This window comes from Acromyrmex echinatior, chromosome 15, assembly GCF_024713525.1.
Source record: "Acromyrmex echinatior isolate Ae372 chromosome 15, ASM2471352v2, whole genome shotgun sequence".
In the NCBI taxonomy this organism is placed as follows: domain Eukaryota; kingdom Metazoa; phylum Arthropoda; class Insecta; order Hymenoptera; family Formicidae; genus Acromyrmex; species Acromyrmex echinatior.
In genome coordinates this window covers 5,198,747-5,218,788 of record NC_141866.1, presented here as the reverse complement: position 1 = coordinate 5,218,788, position 20,042 = coordinate 5,198,747, and the positions used below count along the sequence as shown (strand labels likewise).

Genomic DNA, 20,042 nt, shown 5'->3' with positions numbered 1-20,042 from the left:
GAGACAAGAAATTAAAAATAGATCCTAATTAAATAATATGTTGCTTCTAAATTAAATTTCTATAATTTTTATCAATGAATTAAAAATTCATTCTAGTTATATATATATAATATTTACCCCATAATTTCTTTTTAAACATATTCTTCTGTATTTCTACATTAAGTCGTAATTGATCTGAGAGAAATTACATTTTTGTAAATCGACTGAATATCGATAGAATATATAATCAGCAAAGAGATAGCATTAATTAGAATTTAAAAAATGTTTGAGATCTATTTTAAGGTTTGAAAGTTTAAACCTTGAAAAATGAACTTGCGAAAACCGCTACCGTTTTAGAAAAATATAATTCACAAAAAGAGGACACTAATTAAGATATTAAGAATATAGTATTTTTAAAAATTTCTAGAATTTTAAATCGGTGAAATTAAATTGTAAAAATTTAAAGCTTCAAAAATCAAAAGCTTAAATAAACATCAACAAATATAATTGGATAAATATCAATATGTCGTACATTATAGTTTCAAAAAAGTTATATTTTTTACATACAAATTCTTTTTCATTATTTGTATCAATACGAATAAAATTAAGACCATTATAGAATCAAATCAGCCACTCCGAATTGCAAGAATTTGAAGTTTCAAAAATTAATGAATTTTAAATTCTTATAATTATATCCAAAGAATATCTATTTAATTAGAGAATAGTAATTAAAAACGAAATAATCGAAATCAATATTTTAAGCATTGTAGCTTCAAAACAGCTTTATTTATTATTATACTTTACATCGTTTCATGATGATGGTATATATTATAAATATTTGTATCGTAATATCAGAAATAGTAGAAAGATTTAAATATATATTTTTTATGATCATTTTTTATGCTTTATATTATAGTATCGTTTTATTTTATATTATATTATACATATATTAAATATAATCTATCTCAATATTTCCATCTTCCTTTAAAAATAAATTTACGCTCACAATTAAAGTTTTAATAATATCTATTAATTATCTTTAATAAAACATAATTTTAATAATATTATTTTATAATAAATGTTTAATATTGATAATATTGTAAGATAAAGATATAATTATATAAGATATTGATAAACAACATTAATAATAAGATGTTTTTAATATTTGGTAACAAAATTATAATGCAATACGTAATATACGATTATTGACCGATATATTAGTAGTTTTCTTAATATTTTAGATCTTAATAAGACCGTCTTAAATAATGTCTAATAATCAATATGCTGTAATAATCTTAAAATGCTAATACACAGCTCTCTGTTCACGATATCCTAAGACGATCCTATACATAAGATCTGATTTTGAGAAACAATATACATACGCACGCTCGGAGTAGATATTATGTATCATACACCCACAGACTCCGATATCGAAATGCATTTTAAAAAACAAAACTATGACAACAATAATTATGAAAGGAAAACAAAATAAAACTGTTATAATTAATGCAATATATAATGCACGAATGTTTAGCAATATGTAAATACAATATGCATTACACAGACGAACGCCTGGAATATGTACATGTATATTACGCGCCCATATATTTACTCCGATATCGACGCTTATGATTTAATGTTGCATTTTTAATTTATTTATTAGCCTTTCCTTTCACCATGATCCTATCTATCACATTCTGCGTTCGTATATTTCGTGCAAACAAATGTAACAGGAATTGAACAGCTGAACTAAATAATTATCATTTCTTTAAATTATATATATATATATATATATATATATATATATATATATATATACATAAATCACAATATTACAATCACAAGATTAATTATCCACGATTCATGGTAGTCAGCTGAACGACCAATTTCTTCATCCCTTCTCCATATCATATATAAAAGAACATTCAGATGGTTCAATAGATAAGAGCACGATATTGACTAATATCAGCGACTCGCATGCGAGGACATGTCTCAGCTGATTTTAATTAAATGCTAAATGTGAAAATCTAAAGTTCCCTTTCATTCGCGCCATTCGGAGTTCGGAGTACGTTTCAATATGTTGGTTTCTCGACGATTCTGCGGATAAGGTTAGAACACGAACATCAGATTGACGCCGTTGCGACGTAATACCGCTCGTCGGAGAAAGTAGTGAAATCATTTCGTCATTTTTCCTACGAGATGGGGATGAGAATTTCCGCTGGAAACTGATTCATAGTTTGTCTTCGTTATTAAAAAGCAAATTTAGCCGCGCACGAGTCTCAAACGTGTTGATGTCGACGTAACATTTGTGGACGATGGACGGAGAGGATTCCGTAGACATAGATGTAGACGAGGTCGTAGATGTGGACCCGCAGGAGCTGCAAGAGACTCTCCAGACGTATAGGAAGCTCGCGGACGATTTTGCGAACCATGACACGATTCTGAAGGTGAATACTCCAATTCATGAAAATGAAGCAAGATAGATCCCAGACAGTCAATTCTATTGAAAATCTTATAAGTGTCTTATAAATTTTTCTAGCAGAATGCCAGTGGAAATATATATATACATAATGATAATCAATTAACAAAATATACTATTGCTCAAAAGTATTTGCCAATCTAAATTTTTGTATGTATCTTTTATACAACTAAATTCTATTTTAATTCTACTATGTTCTCTTTATATATATAGAAATTTTTAACCATTAAACATTATTGTTAAGTCCAATATTTAGAAGATTAGAAAGAAAGATTAAAACTTACTCTTCTTCATTTAATTAAGGAAGATAGAATAGACAAAATTTTTAGTAATAGTATATTATAACAAATTAATAACAGAGACTGATATAATCTGCTAATCAAATTATATATGATTGACACAGGTTTTGCTGATCGAATAGCTTTATGTCAATCTGTCATAATGTCTTGTCCTTAAATCTATTGGCAAACTGCTAACATTACTATCAATTGCTATTAAGATTTTGTTTACTGAATACATTATTGATTGATTTATTTCAGGATAAGACAGTCTTATCATACATAGCGTACGTTTTAGAAGTACCTGATTTAGATGTGGTTAATTTAGCTCTGGACATTCTGGAGGTATTTGTTAAGAATGTAGACAATTATATACACATTACGTCTACTTTTGGTGTGCGCGAATCCTTGGAGGGAATTATTAACAAGTACAGCTTGAATGAACCAAAGATAGCCGGTCGAGCGCAGCACGTCAAAGATGACATAGAGCGTATGAAACCGCCTATATATAATTTGCGTAGTCGTTGCAGGCGAGTTATAGAGCCCAAAAAGTTGAAGACACATGTAATAGTTTTACATGTTCAGGGTTTATTACCAGTAAGTAATAGTATTAATTGTATCTATTTTATAAAGATTATGCGTTTCGCGAGTTTTTTCCGTATCCAGATCCATTCTTGGAATGCCAACGTTTCGTGAACCTTGCAGTTCACTTCATCGAGGCGAGGAGCAGCCTGATAATATCATGAAGTGGATTGCAAGGTTCACGAAATGTTGGCATTCCAAGAATGGATCTGGACACAGAATGAAACGCATAATCTTTATATAGAAAGCACCTGTGGAAGCCTCTCAAGAATATGCATCTATTTATTAATATCATATGTGAGAACATAATTATAAAAATAGCTATACATTGGAGAATATAATAATCAAAATAATCAAAATAATTAGGAAACCCGAGCCGAGTTGGAAGGGATATTAATAAGAATTGAAGGTCTTATTTCGCTTGTTGTTGATGTAGAGCATCAACGTGTAACTATGCGCACTTTGAATTATGTCACCGCTAAACAGATTGCGGAAGCGATCGATAAACATACGGACAATATGGAAGCAAGATTGGTTATGAAAAACAAATTTAATCAAGAGTTTCTTGTAACGTTGGTAAGAATTATTATTACAGCTATTATTGTGATGTGTTTTTTATGATAGAGTGTGTTTATATATTTCAATTTTTGTTTCTAAAAAGTTGAACATGATGTTTCATTGAATATGATGAATCTTTTTCAGATACAAGTAGGCGATACTGACAGCGAAGGATTGCCTGATTACTTGCCCGAGGAGGAAGAAGAAGATGATAAGGAGGGAGTTGTGTCATTATTTACTGGTTTAAAGCAAAGCGCTTCATCTTTATATAAATCTACCACAGAGTTTTTAAGTAGTTCATTCTATTGGTAGAATTTCTAACTATAAAAAAGATTGTTGTAATTACAGTTTTATTTATTTGAAATTAATTATGGTTTATCTGTCTCTTCTCAAGGAAGGGGTGAAAACAATTTATGTGAATAGGATACATTACCTCAATAGATGTATAACAAGAAAAAAGACTTATGAAATATGTTTTAGCTATCAATTAATTGTAATTATTTAAGAATTTTTTACACTTCTATCAAGATATTCGTAATTAACAATGACTAAAGGGAAATCATTATTATTTATTATAAATCGTAAAAATCGAAATTGATTTTTACGATTTATAATAAATAATACTTTATACTCTCTTCATCTGTCTTGAAAATTAATATGTACAGACTTTTAAGTCTGTATTTATAAAAAGAAAAGATATTTTATTTATATACAAAATAACTTTATTTTTCGTATTTTGACAATTGTGCATATTCTATTTAATGATATAGCACATATAAATCAATTATACACACTCGGATCTTTTATTACGATCTCAGAGACTTCTAATCGAATTCTAATATGATAATATGTAAATAAATAAATTCCAATGTGTGCTGCATGTGCACTAAAGATCTAACATTTAACTAAATTATGAAATTTTATTTATTTAAATGAGATTTCATTATAAAAGCTTCTAATGTGTAAAATGATGGATTAGATATAGATATTAAATATATGTGATATTATATTCAAGCCATAATGCAGCTCAGCAGCTTTTGCAATCAAATAATAAAATAAAAGAATTCGAAAACTTAATTTTTTCAATTATTTCGATGATTGTTTATAAGTTTATTTAGATGACGTATTTATGAATTTTTCTTTGTAAAATAAATAAGTGATTCTTTAAAGTTCAATTGTCGGAATAGCATATATATGGTGTGTGTGTGTGTGTGTGTGTGTGCGTGTGCGCGTGTGTGTGTGTGCGCGTGTGTCAATACCATGATTTATTTTAAAATTAAAGCAATCGTATAGAATCATTGAAAAACTATTCGAAACTGGTATATTTAAGATATTCTTCTTTTTAAATTGTTATGTTTCTGCTGTTCACATAATCTTTATATGCGACGCATACATTACATATGTTGGATTTGTACAAAGAATGAAATGTAAAATGTTGTATAAATCAACTTTATTTTATAACACAAATTTTGTGTACTGCTTCTATTATTATATAATAATAGAACTAGTCAGTTTTTTAGCTGCCACTGCACAAAAAGGAACAATTTATGCAACTACTCGCATAAGTATGATGGATACAATACGTATGATTACTACAAAGTACATCTCTCTCTATTTGTAATATGCCTCGTAAATTATTTCGTTCAGATGAGCACATCAAAATTATTATTCTACTTTTATGCTTATTCGCTAAGTTCCCGTTGTATTGTCTATATTTACAGATACAGATGTATATAATTGTCATTAAGGCAATTTGAGTTTCAAAGCAGGTACAATAGATGGATGCAAAACATCATTTCTTTCCTGTAATCGAGTAAACGAAATAGTTCGTAGACACATGCGTATGGAACAGAGAGATAGAACTTACAATAATTATTAGTACCAGTAGTTCGCGGAATGAGTATGAGGTTCGCGTGCAGTCCAGTGCTATTGTTGAGCTTCGTTTTGAAACTCGCGTAACCTGCACCACTATTTAACTATTTCGCGCAATACAACTCACTTCTTAAACTATACATTAAATGCTTAGGCTGAAATTAATAAGTACATAGTCATTGTAGACTTACGCTCTCTGACTCTTGTTGGCTGTGAAGTAAAAAAAAAGAATTAAGTTTCTTACGTATGAGCATATGTTTTGAAAAATACATACGATAGCACAATATGTACTCTCCTATTGTAAATATAACTTCCGAGGAAGGAAGTTTCGCATTTTTGTATTTTTCCTTACTTTTCGATTTTTGCCTAACATCTTCGTATCCATAATATATTGCAAATATAAAAGATCATACAGGTACAACATCTTTCAATACATGCTTCAAAGACTAAATTGCGTATTATTATCAATTCTCTAACTTTCACTAGACATTTCGACATCGTCGATGCATGCAAATTGCCATAGGCACTTATGTCATAATAAAATTTGTTATCATTACGTTGTACATTTTATTCTGTTTCGAGAGGTTCACTAAATTCCTTTTCTTTAAGAGAATGCATTTAAACTGTGCATGTACATAATATCATCAACTAGATGCTTTCATAACTATGAAGGCATCTTACTATTTACAGCTGCCTTTCCATTTCGTCAAACATAAACACATACATAAGCAGGGAAATATATGAATTTAAAGAGTTGTTGACTGCCTGGATTTTTCAAAACTTATTTCTATGGCAATGGGTATGCACAGTTTGAATTTGAAATTAAATTTGTGACTTAGAGTACATATTCAGAAAAAGAATTATGAATGCTAAATATTAGATATCATGGAAGAATTAAATACATGATTTTTTTGTATCTGCAGAGTATACCGGATACAGCTTATAATTTACATAATGACAAATATTATAATAAATTTAATGAGTGTTAAGCATAAAAATCCCGATGTAGCGATTTCGAATCATACTAATGTAATTGCACAGGAAATAATATCCTTCGAAGCAGTATCTAGATTTGTTGAATGAGCACTACATTTACACTCATGTTGTATATGCTGAAAAATTTTGTATATAACTCAAATAAACTTGAGCAATATTAAACTGATTTTGTAGCAATTTATGTATCTTGGCAACTGATCAAACATTGATTAAGAATGCTTTTTGCATTTGATTAAGAAAACTATTTGAATTTAATAATCAATCAAGAATATAGTCTCAAATTCTCGAATTATTTGCTTGTGAATCATTTGTTTCCTAAATAATATTATATACTTTTTAATATATGTATGTATACATGTTTTATATGAAGATGATTATGTGAATGCAAGTATATATATATGTATATATATATGTATGTCAGGATATAGATGTGTGTGTGTGTGTGTGTGTGTGTGTGTGTGTATACACATATATGAATAGATATCTACAATATGCAACATAAGTTACAGAATGAAAGATGATGTGATTATTGAATTTCACTCAGGCAGTAACTCTAATTTATAAACCGATCATAAATCAGATATAAAAATTATACTAATAACTAATCTATATTCGGCTTTCCATCTTCATGGATCCATTTGCCGGTTGAGATGCAATTGTAATTTCACTGACTTCATCCGTTTCCGATTGACTCGATGTGTCAGAAACGTCGTCTATTTCCTTTCTCTATATTTAAATTAAATGTATATGTTTTTTTATTTTAGTTTTGTATAAAATATATTTGTAAAATTTTATTACCATCCGCGAAAAACTAAAATATTAAAAAAAAATTGTAAAAAATTTACTTTAAAACTACTTGACATGTTCACTTATATTTTTTTAAATATTATAATATATCAATCTGCCAATGTTCTATTCTCGTACTATCATATACATTAATATTTATATGCAAATATACTTTATTTTCTGCAAAATTGATGTATTATTTTTCGCATGTGGTAATTTGTTTGTAACAATGCATAATAATGTAATAAATTTCTTTATATTTTCTCTTATTATTAATTAAATATTATTCATTTTGCTTAATTATTTTACTTACTTTTTGGGAATGATGTATATTACGAAGAACTCTTTGAACATCCGGATTACTTTCTAAGGTGGAAGTCTGACTGGACGGAGGATGCGAATATTCAGAAGTATTTTCTTCATCAGAAGCTAATGCCCCCTGTATTCTCCCGGGTGTTATTAGTTTTGACCTTCGTAATCTGCATCCGGGACCGATTGGCCTCCTTGCGATACTATATAATATATTCAAGGGAATATATTTCAAGACGATTTCTTATTATTAAACGTAAAAATTTAAATAGCTGTTAAAAAATAAACAAAATCGAAAATTTTTTTACAAAAATTTATATCATAAAAAGAAAAGATCTAATTTTTTTCCAAGAAGTTGACAAGATATTATTTGATATATACATAAGTTCTTATTTAAATTAATTTTTTCAAATATAAAATGTTTAAAAATTAACTTTTAAAAAGTACGAATTAAACTATTATTACATTGAATCTTTTAATATAGCTATCTTTTAATATATAAAATATAAAATATTTGTGGAAAAATATTGTATTCATTATTGATTAGAATACCTTCTTCGTCTTAAGGAATAATTATAAGTATAGCTTGGATCTTCTCCCTCTTCATCTGACCAGCTTTCTTCACAAGCATCGTCTTCGCGATCATCCGTATTATCCGAAGAAGTTCGTATTTTAATATCGGATTGTTCTACATAATGCCCGGATAATTTGCCCGAATCTTCTTTATTCCTACTGTAAAGTTCAATTAATTTAATGAATATTGAATTATATTTATCAATGTTAATCCTTAAATGACATAATGCATTTTGTGCAATATTGAAATAGTCTGGTTTCAAAAATTATTTCTGCTTAATGGCAGATAGAATAATAACTAATAAAAATCTAGCTTAAATAATTATAAATAAATACATCAAATAAAGTACATTTTCAACGTTTTTACATTTGTTTTAGACTTAAGTATAAGTCATAATGTTCTTTAATGTTATATTATCACTAGTTGATATAAATACCATCGATTTACTATGTACTTAAGAATTAACAAATTTTACAATAGAAATAAGATATGTGTTCACGGATATTATTACGCCATACCTATGGGAGATTATGACATCATCGCCATTTCCATTGTCAATGATAAGACGATTCGCATTGATAATTTCGCTGACTTTTCTGCCGAGAGTTTCAAGATTGTCGTCGTCGCTACAATCCTTCAAACGTTCGTTTCCATTAGCGTTATTTTCATTTAAGTGCTCAGGACTGGAACATGAACTAGTTTGCATCGGATAGTGCGTTTCCGGCAAAATTGGATTCCCATTTAAACATTCTGTCATTTGCTTATTCAATGAATGTCTTCTGACGAGATCCAAAGAGGATTTTTCTGGTAAAGAAAGCGCTACATTCGCTATCGAGATGTGATCCGTTTCACTGATATCCAGGATGTCCGTTTGTGTGTGGCTATCAATGAATCTGGCAGGTACCTCTACACTCTATAAATATTGTAAATCATATATTATTAATCGTATATAACATACATTAAAAGTTTGAGAAATTAAAAACATATTTTAAGATACGTAATGTAAACTAATTCATCACGAAATTAGATCTCAATTTTCTAACAAAAGATGTATACACTTTTAAATACAAAGTATACACTTTCATTAAAAATTTAAATTTAAGGAATTAAACAATATAATATATTATAGGATCGTATATGTGTGTGTGTGATAACACAAACTATAGAAATCAAAGCTTTAAACGGTCCAGTGGATCTTAAATGATTGTATGATTCTTGTGTGAATTTATGTATTACGTATGTATTCTCCAGAAACGCGCGCCGAAATGATTTTTCGATCTTGAAACGCTAACTCTACTATCGCAGTAATATCACGACTTAAATTGACTAGCAATATAACAAATTTTTGATGCTCATTCGCATCTTCGAAACAATCTTAATAATGTTGACATATTAAAATCTGTAAATAATAAATTCTTATTGCGAAAAATATTACCTCGGCTAGGAGTCGAATCTCTTGCATTCCGTACGAGCGTCCTAAGCCTTTAGACAAGATCAAGAGATCCGAGTTCGACTCTCGGCCGAGGTAATATTTTTCGCAATAAGAATTAATTATTTACAGATTTTAATATGTTATTAAATATTATTAAGATTGTTTCGAAGATGCGAATGAGCATCAAAAATTTGTTATATTGCTAGTCAATTTAAGTCGTGATATTACTGCGATAGTTTAGAATTAGCGTTCAAAACCGAAAAATCATTTCGGCGCGCGTTTCTGGGGACTACATATGTAATATATAAATTCACACAAAAATCATACAAGCATTTAAGATCCAGCTAGATTTAAGGTTGATTTTTATAATTAAGGAATTAATAATTAATTGTGAGAGTATAAGAGACAGATTAACAGATTTGACAAATAGCAAAAATTGAAATTATCTTTAACATTATCTCTTTAATTATTTATGTATTTATTTTAATTAATTTTATTTTCACCTTTCTCTCACGATGAGGACTCGATCTAGGACTGGAACTCACACCACAACCTGAACCGACTCTACGATGCCTGTATTTACGTTGTTTGAAACTATTGTTTGATGCTAAAACAGTTTCCGGCTGATTGGATTCATTCAGTTGCGTGTACATGGTAGCTTTAACGGGGCTCTGTGGTGAATCCGTAGGCGAAGGAGGAGTAGTAGGCGTCGAAGAAGTAGAGAATTGTACAGTGCCACTCCGTCTGCGATACAGTCTCTCCTGGGCCTTCAATAAAGGACGGACAAGACGTTTCTTGTACTGCTTGTATCCTGTTGATTGTTCTCTCCTGAGACAAACCAGACATTTATTTCCAAATGTGCGACTTTGGTTGCAGTCTTGTGCTATCTGTCTCGTAAGCGCAAAGCGGTTATGCAAAGCGATACTGCGTCGTCTATATTTAAAAAAAATTCAAAGAGTATAATATCTATCTATATACATACATTATGTACAAAATATATCAGCGTGGATATTATTATGAATATTATTACGTATATAGAAAACGTCTCCGACTCTGTAATTATGTGTATATTAAAATGTAATGATATTTTTCTCACTTTATCACATCTCGCTCGCGTAATTCTAATTGCAGTAGAATAGCGTTCAATTCCAAGTATAAGTTGTTAGTGCGTTCGAGTTTACGCTCATAGTGTTCCCTGACATCCTGAGCGTGTCGTAATTCATCCTTTCTTCGTCGGATTAGCTCAGCCTCGAAACGTGGATCGGTATTAGTAAATAGTGGCATGTGCTGCATGTGTTCCTGTATTTCCTTCTTCCAAGATTGCTGTAAAAAAATTCCGTTATTATCTTTTGATGAGATGGCACAGAAAACAATTCGTTACTTATTTCATTAATCGTTAAAGTTACTAAAATTTAAATGTTATTAATTTTATCATATATAATAAAAAAAAGAACAAGTGAGAATTTTTCAATGTGTTTATGAATAATATACAATTAAGACAAATTTATTATGCAATAATGCAATACGATAATGCATTTAAAAAATACATATATTTATAAATTAAATAATTTAATATAAAATAAAAAAATATCTTTGCATGTAGGGTCTCGTTCGGTAGTTTTTACAATTTTGACATTAGATTTTTTAAACAATTAATTATTATAATAAAATATGATAGAGAGAACCTTTCTCTATATTTTCATACCAGTAATGATTTTATACACTGTATATTTTTTTGCATTAAATAAATATGTACGGACATGCTGCATTTTAGTTAACTTGCCCCGATATGTGAGGTAAATTGATACACACACACACACACACACACACACACATTTTTTGTTCAGTTTGTTCTTTCGCCGTTTGTCTGATACCTCTCATACATATGCCTGTGCTACACACGCAGGTCGTACACCGAGCATACGGAATCTACAATTTTAACGTCAGTTCCGAACGGCAATTTTTAAGAAGTTTTTTTAGCAATAGATACTCTTGGTGGTTTACCAGACCACCGAAGAGGAGCTACGAGCGCGTGAAAAATTCTTTAAATCTGCTTGAGATCAAACCCGAGATCTCTCATAGCAGTCTCATACGCCACGCTCGTGTTCAAATTGGTACATATCATAGTATAAATTACCTCTAATAATAAACTCTATATTAAACTAACAAAAACATAATAGAAAAGTAATAGAAACCAAAATTAGAAAGTAGATACGTACTTTTTAATAAAAATTGTACCTTTCAAAGTTATTTTATAATGATCAAAATAGCAAAATGTTGTTACAGAAAAATAAGTAAATTATTTTTTCTACTTCATTTTAATATAGAAATATTAAAAATATAAAGCATTTTGTTAGAATTAAATTATAATTAAATGTTTACACATGCAATACAACAAATTAATCTAACCTTTTCTTATGATATGAGCTAACGCATCCCATCTCTGCACGTCCGATTTTAATCATTTTATTATAACAAATTACCATTGTTACTCAAAATATCGTATACTAGCAATCACTTTTCTTTTAACTAATAATACATCGCTTAGATTATTTTCGCAAGCTCAAGGACATTAATACGAAATTATGAAATGCTAAAAAATTTACTTATCTATTCTTGAATTAAACTTTTTTCTTTTTCTATTGTAATACTTGTTTGATTTAAATGAAACTTAGGGAGAAGTATCTATGCTGTAAAAGAAATATTTTGCAGCAACTTTTCCGTTATCATAAACGGAATGCAATGCCAATTTGCCTCTTATGTCAACAAGACTTGGTCTTCCCGCTTTGCATAGATATTGAATTTTATCATATCATACAATTTTTTCAAGCTTAAATTTCTGAAATGCATTATGTTGAGAAAACTAAGTCCTACCTGTGCCTTAAAATAATCTTCAGGCTCTGTAGAAAGTACATCAACAGCTGCGATAGCGAGGTGCATCTCAATAAGTTTAAAGGAAGGCCTGTTACGTGGTTTGGCCGACCAACACTGCTTAACCAGTAACCCATATCCCTCCGGACAACTGGTGGGAATTGGTAAATGAAGAGAATTGCTGCCCACTCCCCACATTACAGCGGAGGAATCCACATCTTTGTAAGGTATTTCGCCGCTCAGTAATTCCCATAGTACGACGCCGTACGACCATATGTCTACTTTTTCTGAGCATGGTTCGTTCCTGATTACCTCCGGCGCCATCCACGCCACCGTACCAGCAAAAGTCATTTTTGTGCTAATCTCATTCCATTGTCTACTCGTGCCGAAATCACTGATCTTCACTATTTCCCCTTGTCCTATTAGAACACTATAAATACGATAATTTTCTCATTATTTTACAATTATAGATTTTGAATATACTTTATCTACAGATAAAGATTATCATCAATTCAATTTATATCAATCTATATCTCTAATTTTGGTCTCATATATAGATATCATACTATGTATTTATGAATTAGCTAATGAATGAGAATAGATTAAAATATCTACGCATTAAAGCGAATGTTAAAATAAATTTTTTTTAATTCAAATGCATTTTTATTTATTTCTAAGAATTACATAAAACACATTTCTATGCTATTCAATCTAAAAATAATATCAGCCTTTTCTATGCCTCGTGAATACTTCTCGATTCAAAATTAGGAATCGGAAAATTAGGAATAGAAAATGCAGTTTTTCAATCTAATTGATTCCAATTAAATTCAATTGAATTCAAAAGAAAGATTTTCTTATTTAAATATGCATTCAGAATACATAAATAAAATTTCATTTCATTTTAATCCATTCTGATTTACTGGTAGCTAATAAAATATGGAATAAATTTTTTTCTTTTTTTAGTGAAAATGTTAATAACCATATTTTTTCAAAAAATTTCAATTATATTCATTTTATTGTTTACTTACTTTGGACTTTTGAGATCTCTGTGTATAATTTTGTGAGCATGAAGGTACGCCATTCCTGCAGCAATTTGTTTTGACCATGACACCAATCTAGCAGGAGGAACCGGTTCTCCAGCTCTTAGAAGGTCATATAATGGTCCGAATGGACAAAACTCCATTATTATGCAATAGCAAGGAGGTTTTGTACACACTCCTCTGTAAACATCAGGTGAGCATTTAATAGTAAACATTTTATAATTCGACTTATATCTTAATATTATAAAAGAAAGTGAGCCTTACTTGAAATGTACAATATTCGGGTGATTGAGTTTCCGCAAATGGCGTATGTCAGTCTCTTTCGGTTCCTTTACTTTTTTAACAGCTACTATTTCCTTATTTAATTTACCACTAAATACTGCACCTTGAGCCCCAGATCCGAGCCATTGCAGCTCACTGATTGTTTCGAAAGCTATCTCCCAATCGTCTGCTAAAAAAAGTTCGTACAAATTTTTCTAAATGTAATTTACAAAAATCTTTTCAAAATTACAATTATTATAAACATTTAAAGCAAAAAATCATATAATTTATAAATTTTATTTTAAATACAAAGTTAAATTTAAAACTAATCTTGCAGATTATAGATTTAATCTATTGTTGCTTCGAATGGTTTTTAGAATGGTCATAAAACTCTATTAAGAATAATGATTATAAGAATAATACTTAGCCATTAATTTCTACTGCACGTAAAATATAAAGTTTTATACAAAATATTTAAGATTTTCGGCCCACTGCAACTAATTTAAAAAGAAGAGAAAAAATAATAGGTAAAAAAGCCACATTGAAACTTACATAACTTACTTGAAAGACCCTTGATTTTTTCATTAATAGCAGCCTTCGATAGCATAGTCCAAACGGGACGCATGCATCCCAGGATGCCTTCAACCCAACTCGATCGTTGAGAATCGATGCTTTCCGTTTCGGGAGCGCATTTTGTCGCGGCGTCATTGGAGTTACTCGCGAAATTGAGGTGATTATTATTGGGCAATTGAACCTCACGCAGTTCGGTGATTAGCCGTTCAGGACTTCCTGCGATTTCACTCAGCTGAGCCAGCTCCTCTTGGATGCATAGCATGCTGAAATTTTATGTATATTACATATTTCTGATAATGCCTGACGCAAATTATTATTGTGTACGTTATTGTAATGCACATTTATCACAATACATTACGCTAATATTCGAAATAAAGTCTAAATCGAAGGTAAAAGATTTAAATTAACCGATAATAAAATTCCAATGTATTATGTATAAGGAATGCATACATATGTTCCCAAACAAGTAATTGGAACTCACAATTCAAACAATCGAAATAGGCAAAATTAATTACGAAATTAATTTCCATTTTCACATATGTTTTGTTTCTCAGTACACGTTCTTTGAATATTCAGAAATGAATAGAATTATCCACTGTAAATATTTGTAACAACATAGGTATATTATCTACTACATATTATATTTATTTCAATATAAAAAATTATATATTATTAACATGTTTTATCAAACAAAAAAGATTTATGAAATAATGTTTGATTGTTAATGTAACCATTCATTATAAATAGAAAAATATCATTCAAGATATATTAGAAATTACGTTTACAAATTACGATTATTCAATTTATAATAAACGGTTCTAAATAATATATATATATTATATATTTCTTAAGAATTTCTCTTCTATTAGAAATACATATTGTATTAATAAACATTGTGTCATTACAATAAAAATTCTTTTCTTTTCCTTTCTTATTCTTATAATTTTGGATTTATTTATCTTTTTATTTATTTTATCAATTTTTTTTTTTACAGAATAACTTTTATATCATGCAGTGTAATATAATAAAAGAAATTTCTGTATCTTTTTTACCGTTGTTTTTTTGTCACAAATGAGAAAATAATTGACTCAAGAGAGCGAGAGATTGATGTAAGTTGCATTAAGAATCATTCACAAAAAGAGAAATCGAAAATTTATCTTTATGCGGACCGATGAACGATAAGAAACGACATATATACATATTGCACGCCAGTGATATCAATCACCGAATGATCTTATTCAAGCCAATATTCAGTAATGGATTTTCGATTATCTGCAGACTAAGATCTGAGTATTTAGAGAATTAGACTATCTATATATATAAGTCTCAAAATGCCAAATTAAATTGCATTTATAAGTCTCAAAATCCATCACTGTTAATATTCAATACGTTGTTGAATATAGCAACCATATTTAATTGATATCATTAAATTATTACATTATTATTTATTTTTATCAAATAGCACACGCGATATCGATACAATTAAAGATATCGAATATTATTGCCGGAATCCTGGCATTTCGCATCAGTTATTAACTATTTAGTTATCTGCGATAACAAGTATACTAGTAATAATTCGTATGACTAAATTCATAGTAATTTATTTTTAAACATAATGATCAAAGTGAGACATGAGATATCACTTCGATAAAACTTTTATAAATTTTAAAATTTATTCTAACAAATTAAATATTTGACAGACAAAGAGTACAATTTTATTTCTCTTTATGTTAATTCTTATTGTTCCTCTTAGTATAGTTCCTCTTTTCTTCGAAAATTCACTTTATCTGTTTTGTCTTTGTATTTCAAGGACCGTCAAAAGATGATATTATACAGATAACAATTGTATTACTTCGTTTGCAGACGTCTTTTCAAGGCTACACGTGGCAAAAGGTTTGCGTTTGTGTCAACGACTTTTCACAGCTAACATACTTAAGTGATGAACATATTTATCTACATTTTTCTTTCTCTTGATGAATACGCTCATCTCACAAATATGAGAAAGCTTTCATTATTCCAAATTGGACATCAATACCTATGTATTTAGAAATATTTTGAGTTTCAGGAAAGGAAAATATTTAATTAATCTTTTGAGAGAATTTTCGAAAATCAGAAAAAATTATTTTATTTGATGTTTCAAATGTATTTATTTAAAATATAACGAATATTACAAATATAAAATTAGAATATTTGCTATTTAATTTTTTGTTATTTTTACTTATTCTCTAAGGAATATTTGCTTCCAATAATACTTCGCTAAACAGTCAAACATTAGGTAAAACTAAACGTACACATATGTGTCAGTATCCCTCAACAGATTAATAATGTTTTTTATAACAGATCCTTCGACTGATTGTTTTTTTTTCTCTTACTGAGATATTAATACTAAGAGCTTCTTGATGGTACAGTTTTTTAATTGAAGATAAAAACATTTTGCGAAGAATAAATTTTTTAATTATTATTTTTATATATAATTTCAAAGATAAAGAAAATAATCGAACGGAACATAGCTTTGTATCCAATTTTTTTGTCAATAATAGCTAGCTTTTATTTAAATTCAATTAAATCTTATTTTTCTAAAATTTATTTATAATATATCTAGATGCTGCGTATAAAAAATATGTTAGTCATTGCGTATATATGCAAAAATAATTTTCCTCAAAAATTTTTCCTACGAGAAACAATTAAGAATAAATTTGTTAAAGAATTTCTTAGGATTGAACTTATTGAACATCTTATATGCATTGATATCGCATTCTTGGAGATTATAGAGTCATGTCCATTGTTATTTTGACTGATATCTACGATGTAATTTTTCATGTCTAATGCAGAGATTAATATTTTACCGGCATAGTACACCAACAACGTTATCGGATGTTATATTCATTACAAACCGTACACTGAGAGGAAGGATTTTGTTAATTTAGCAAGCCATCAGTACCTTTACCTTGATCGGTAAATATGTCACAACAAATTTTGTTGTTGTGTTTGCTGCTAGTCTGCTATATCAACCAATTATTAGTAACAGAAGCAAAGTATATAGAATTTAACCTATCTTTTGGATAGACTTTAGGCTCGTTTAAATGTGTACAGTCAAATGTAGGGAGATTTGACTAGAATTGCTTAATTTCTTATGATTTGGGATCCTGCAATCGTCAACTTTTATATTTATATATATATGAGCTTCTTATTTGTTAGCGATACTATTGATTGTTACATCAACAAATTAATTTACAATCGTAACAAATCGATCGATTTTTTAACAAATATCACATTTGCTTTCCTTTAATTTGTTCCTATAACAAAATCATTTCTCTCAGTGTAGCTAAAACCTTTGAGCGGAATGCAACAATGTAGAATGCAACGCGGATATCGATCGCACTCTTTACGTCGCAACTGCATTACACATGTACCTATAGATATATGTTTCTAAATTTAATTCTCGACTGATAGTATGTCATGCTCTATTAAGTTCTTTAATATCTCATAGACAGATCCCTTCAAATTTTCGTCTTTTTTCAAATATCTATCAAGTAGACACACGAAACAATAAAAGTTTTAACAATTTTTCAATAATAATATTTACTTCATTCTTTGTCCAAAGAATATACAATATTTATGTATTATAGAAATACAAATATATAGATTTATTTATATAAAGTATATATGTATCTTTATCTGTATCAGATTGAATAATGTTATTTATAGTAATGCATACGACAAACGTATATTCGGATGTTGGTCATATTATGAATTCCTTCTTTCTTAATTTCTTTTTTACATACATTAAAATATTACGAAACGATAAAATATGTAACAAACATTTGTTAGTTTTGAATTACTTCAATATAATGGAAAATCGTTAATAGTTAACTTAAGGCTAAGACAATTCAATGATAAAACTTTGCTTTTGTAATTAAATAAAACTAAGAGAAACGCATTCTTTGCTATCTAAGATTACATTTTCTTAAACACAAGAGAGTTTAAATAAAATTTTATCTAAAAAATATATTGATTATTTAGAAATAATCTAAAATTTAAAAACAGAAAAACAGCAAAAGAAGGAAATTTTTCATCTTATCACTTTCTTTTTGATGTACAATATAAAGCTAACTTTTCAAAATTTCACTGAGATTTTACAATAATTTCTTTTAACATACAATGTGTGAAACGATATCTAAAATAAAAAGCAGGAATTTCATACGCGCGCAAAGAGAACTACATAAACAACCCGGAATGTTGTATTTAAACTGATTATCAGCTGTTGATTTTGTTGATAACCGATATGCGCGCGCACGGAAAACATCCAAAGTACATAATTTTACTCAAATTTAGATATGTATATGTAAGTCCCCGACTCTATAATAGAAGTAGCCGTCGATCGCATTGAAAAATATCAAAACAGTTCTGATATATAGACTGGCTATATTTTCACGCCAACGTTATCACGCGTGCTCAAACGATGACAGTGTTGCTTGTTATACATATTATCGCTATATATCGTAGAATGTCAGTTGTATTCATTAGATATGTTAATTACTGCTAAAAGTCTGACGATAAAAAATTTTGATCTTCTAATCGTAAGCTCCTAGCGAACATGTATCGAAACTAAAAAGAAAAATTGAAAGGAGATATAAAATTGAGAGCAAAAAAATCAGGATTGAGAAAATTTATATTTTATAAAAGTAACTTCTTTTGTTATCTTTTTTTATAAAAAGTAATTCATTACTGTTACTTGTGATTTTAACAAGTAATATTTGTTATCATTATCGTTACAAAAAATAACGAATTGTATAATTTTTGTTATTTTTTTACCAAATTTTGATGACTCCTTTTTTAGAGTGACAATAATCTTGATCATTGACTAATTCAGCACAATTTATAGTAAAATAATTGTGATTAATTGCAATAGTTTCAAACATAACTCTTTCTTTTTTTGAAACTCGTTAATGCACGTTCCATATTTATTGTATATATACAAAGTAATGATTATATTCATTATCGTTATCCAAAAAAAGTAACTGCTTATCATTAACGTTACAAATAAGATAATATAAAGTCGTTGTTACCCAGTTATTAAAAAAAAAAGTAATTGTAACGATAATGATATTAAAATAATATCCTAACTCTGAAAAAAAAAAATTCGTTTCGGCCAATTATATTCAGATATTAAAATATTTCAGATAAGAGATATATTTTTAACATTGATAGAAGTTTGATTTTTAAGATAATTCTCTATTCCTTAATAAAAAATAAATTGAAGTTAATGTATCTTTGAACGATAAATTAGCAATTAAAGATAAAGAGTTTGAGCTCAAATTGTTATTTTTATGAAAAATAAATTGTCACGTTAATATTAATATATTTCATTTTTAATACGCCCGAAAGTGAATTCGTACGAAAGTGAATTCAGGGAGTACAGCGCCGTCATCCAGTCAGCAAATTAAAAGAA

The 20,042-nt window shown here is 28.7% G+C and overlaps 2 protein-coding genes across 7 annotated transcripts in view; one reads left to right on the top strand and one right to left on the bottom strand.

Annotated features, from left to right (window-relative positions):
• The first annotated feature begins 1,862 nt into the window (after positions 1 to 1,862).
• LOC105151573 (uncharacterized) lies at positions 1,863 to 4,953 on the top strand. Its single transcript, XM_011065358.2, has 4 exons — positions 1,863 to 2,426; positions 2,998 to 3,333; positions 3,685 to 3,894; positions 4,021 to 4,953. Exons 1-4 carry the CDS (start codon positions 2,295 to 2,297, stop codon positions 4,186 to 4,188), a joined length of 846 nt encoding a protein of 281 aa, XP_011063660.1. The 5' UTR covers positions 1,863 to 2,294; the 3' UTR covers positions 4,189 to 4,953.
• A 356-nt stretch (positions 4,954 to 5,309) lies between these two features.
• The window catches only part of wnd (Mitogen-activated protein kinase kinase kinase 13 wallenda), a 29,135-nt gene continuing 14,402 nt past the window's right edge, over positions 5,310 to 20,042 (bottom strand). For 2 of the 6 annotated variants that reach the window (XM_087413734.1, XM_011065365.2), the window contains 10 exons: positions 14,570 to 14,853; positions 14,021 to 14,207; positions 13,745 to 13,936; positions 12,720 to 13,146; positions 10,942 to 11,168; positions 10,349 to 10,778; positions 8,932 to 9,326; positions 8,392 to 8,571; positions 7,844 to 8,042; positions 5,310 to 7,470 (listed from right to left, as the gene is read on the bottom strand). In XM_087413734.1, coding sequence (XP_087269860.1) covers positions 7,351 to 7,470; positions 7,844 to 8,042; positions 8,392 to 8,571; positions 8,932 to 9,326; positions 10,349 to 10,778; positions 10,942 to 11,168; positions 12,720 to 13,146; positions 13,745 to 13,936; positions 14,021 to 14,207; positions 14,570 to 14,853 — 2,641 coding nt within the window. In that variant the 3' untranslated portion in view covers positions 5,310 to 7,350. The remainder of the gene's footprint in view (positions 7,471 to 7,843; positions 8,043 to 8,391; positions 8,572 to 8,931; positions 9,327 to 10,348; positions 10,779 to 10,941; positions 11,169 to 12,719; positions 13,147 to 13,744; positions 13,937 to 14,020; positions 14,208 to 14,569; positions 14,854 to 20,042) is intronic. The other 4 variants (XM_087413738.1, XM_087413735.1, XM_087413736.1 and 1 more) reach the window with 4 other exon arrangements.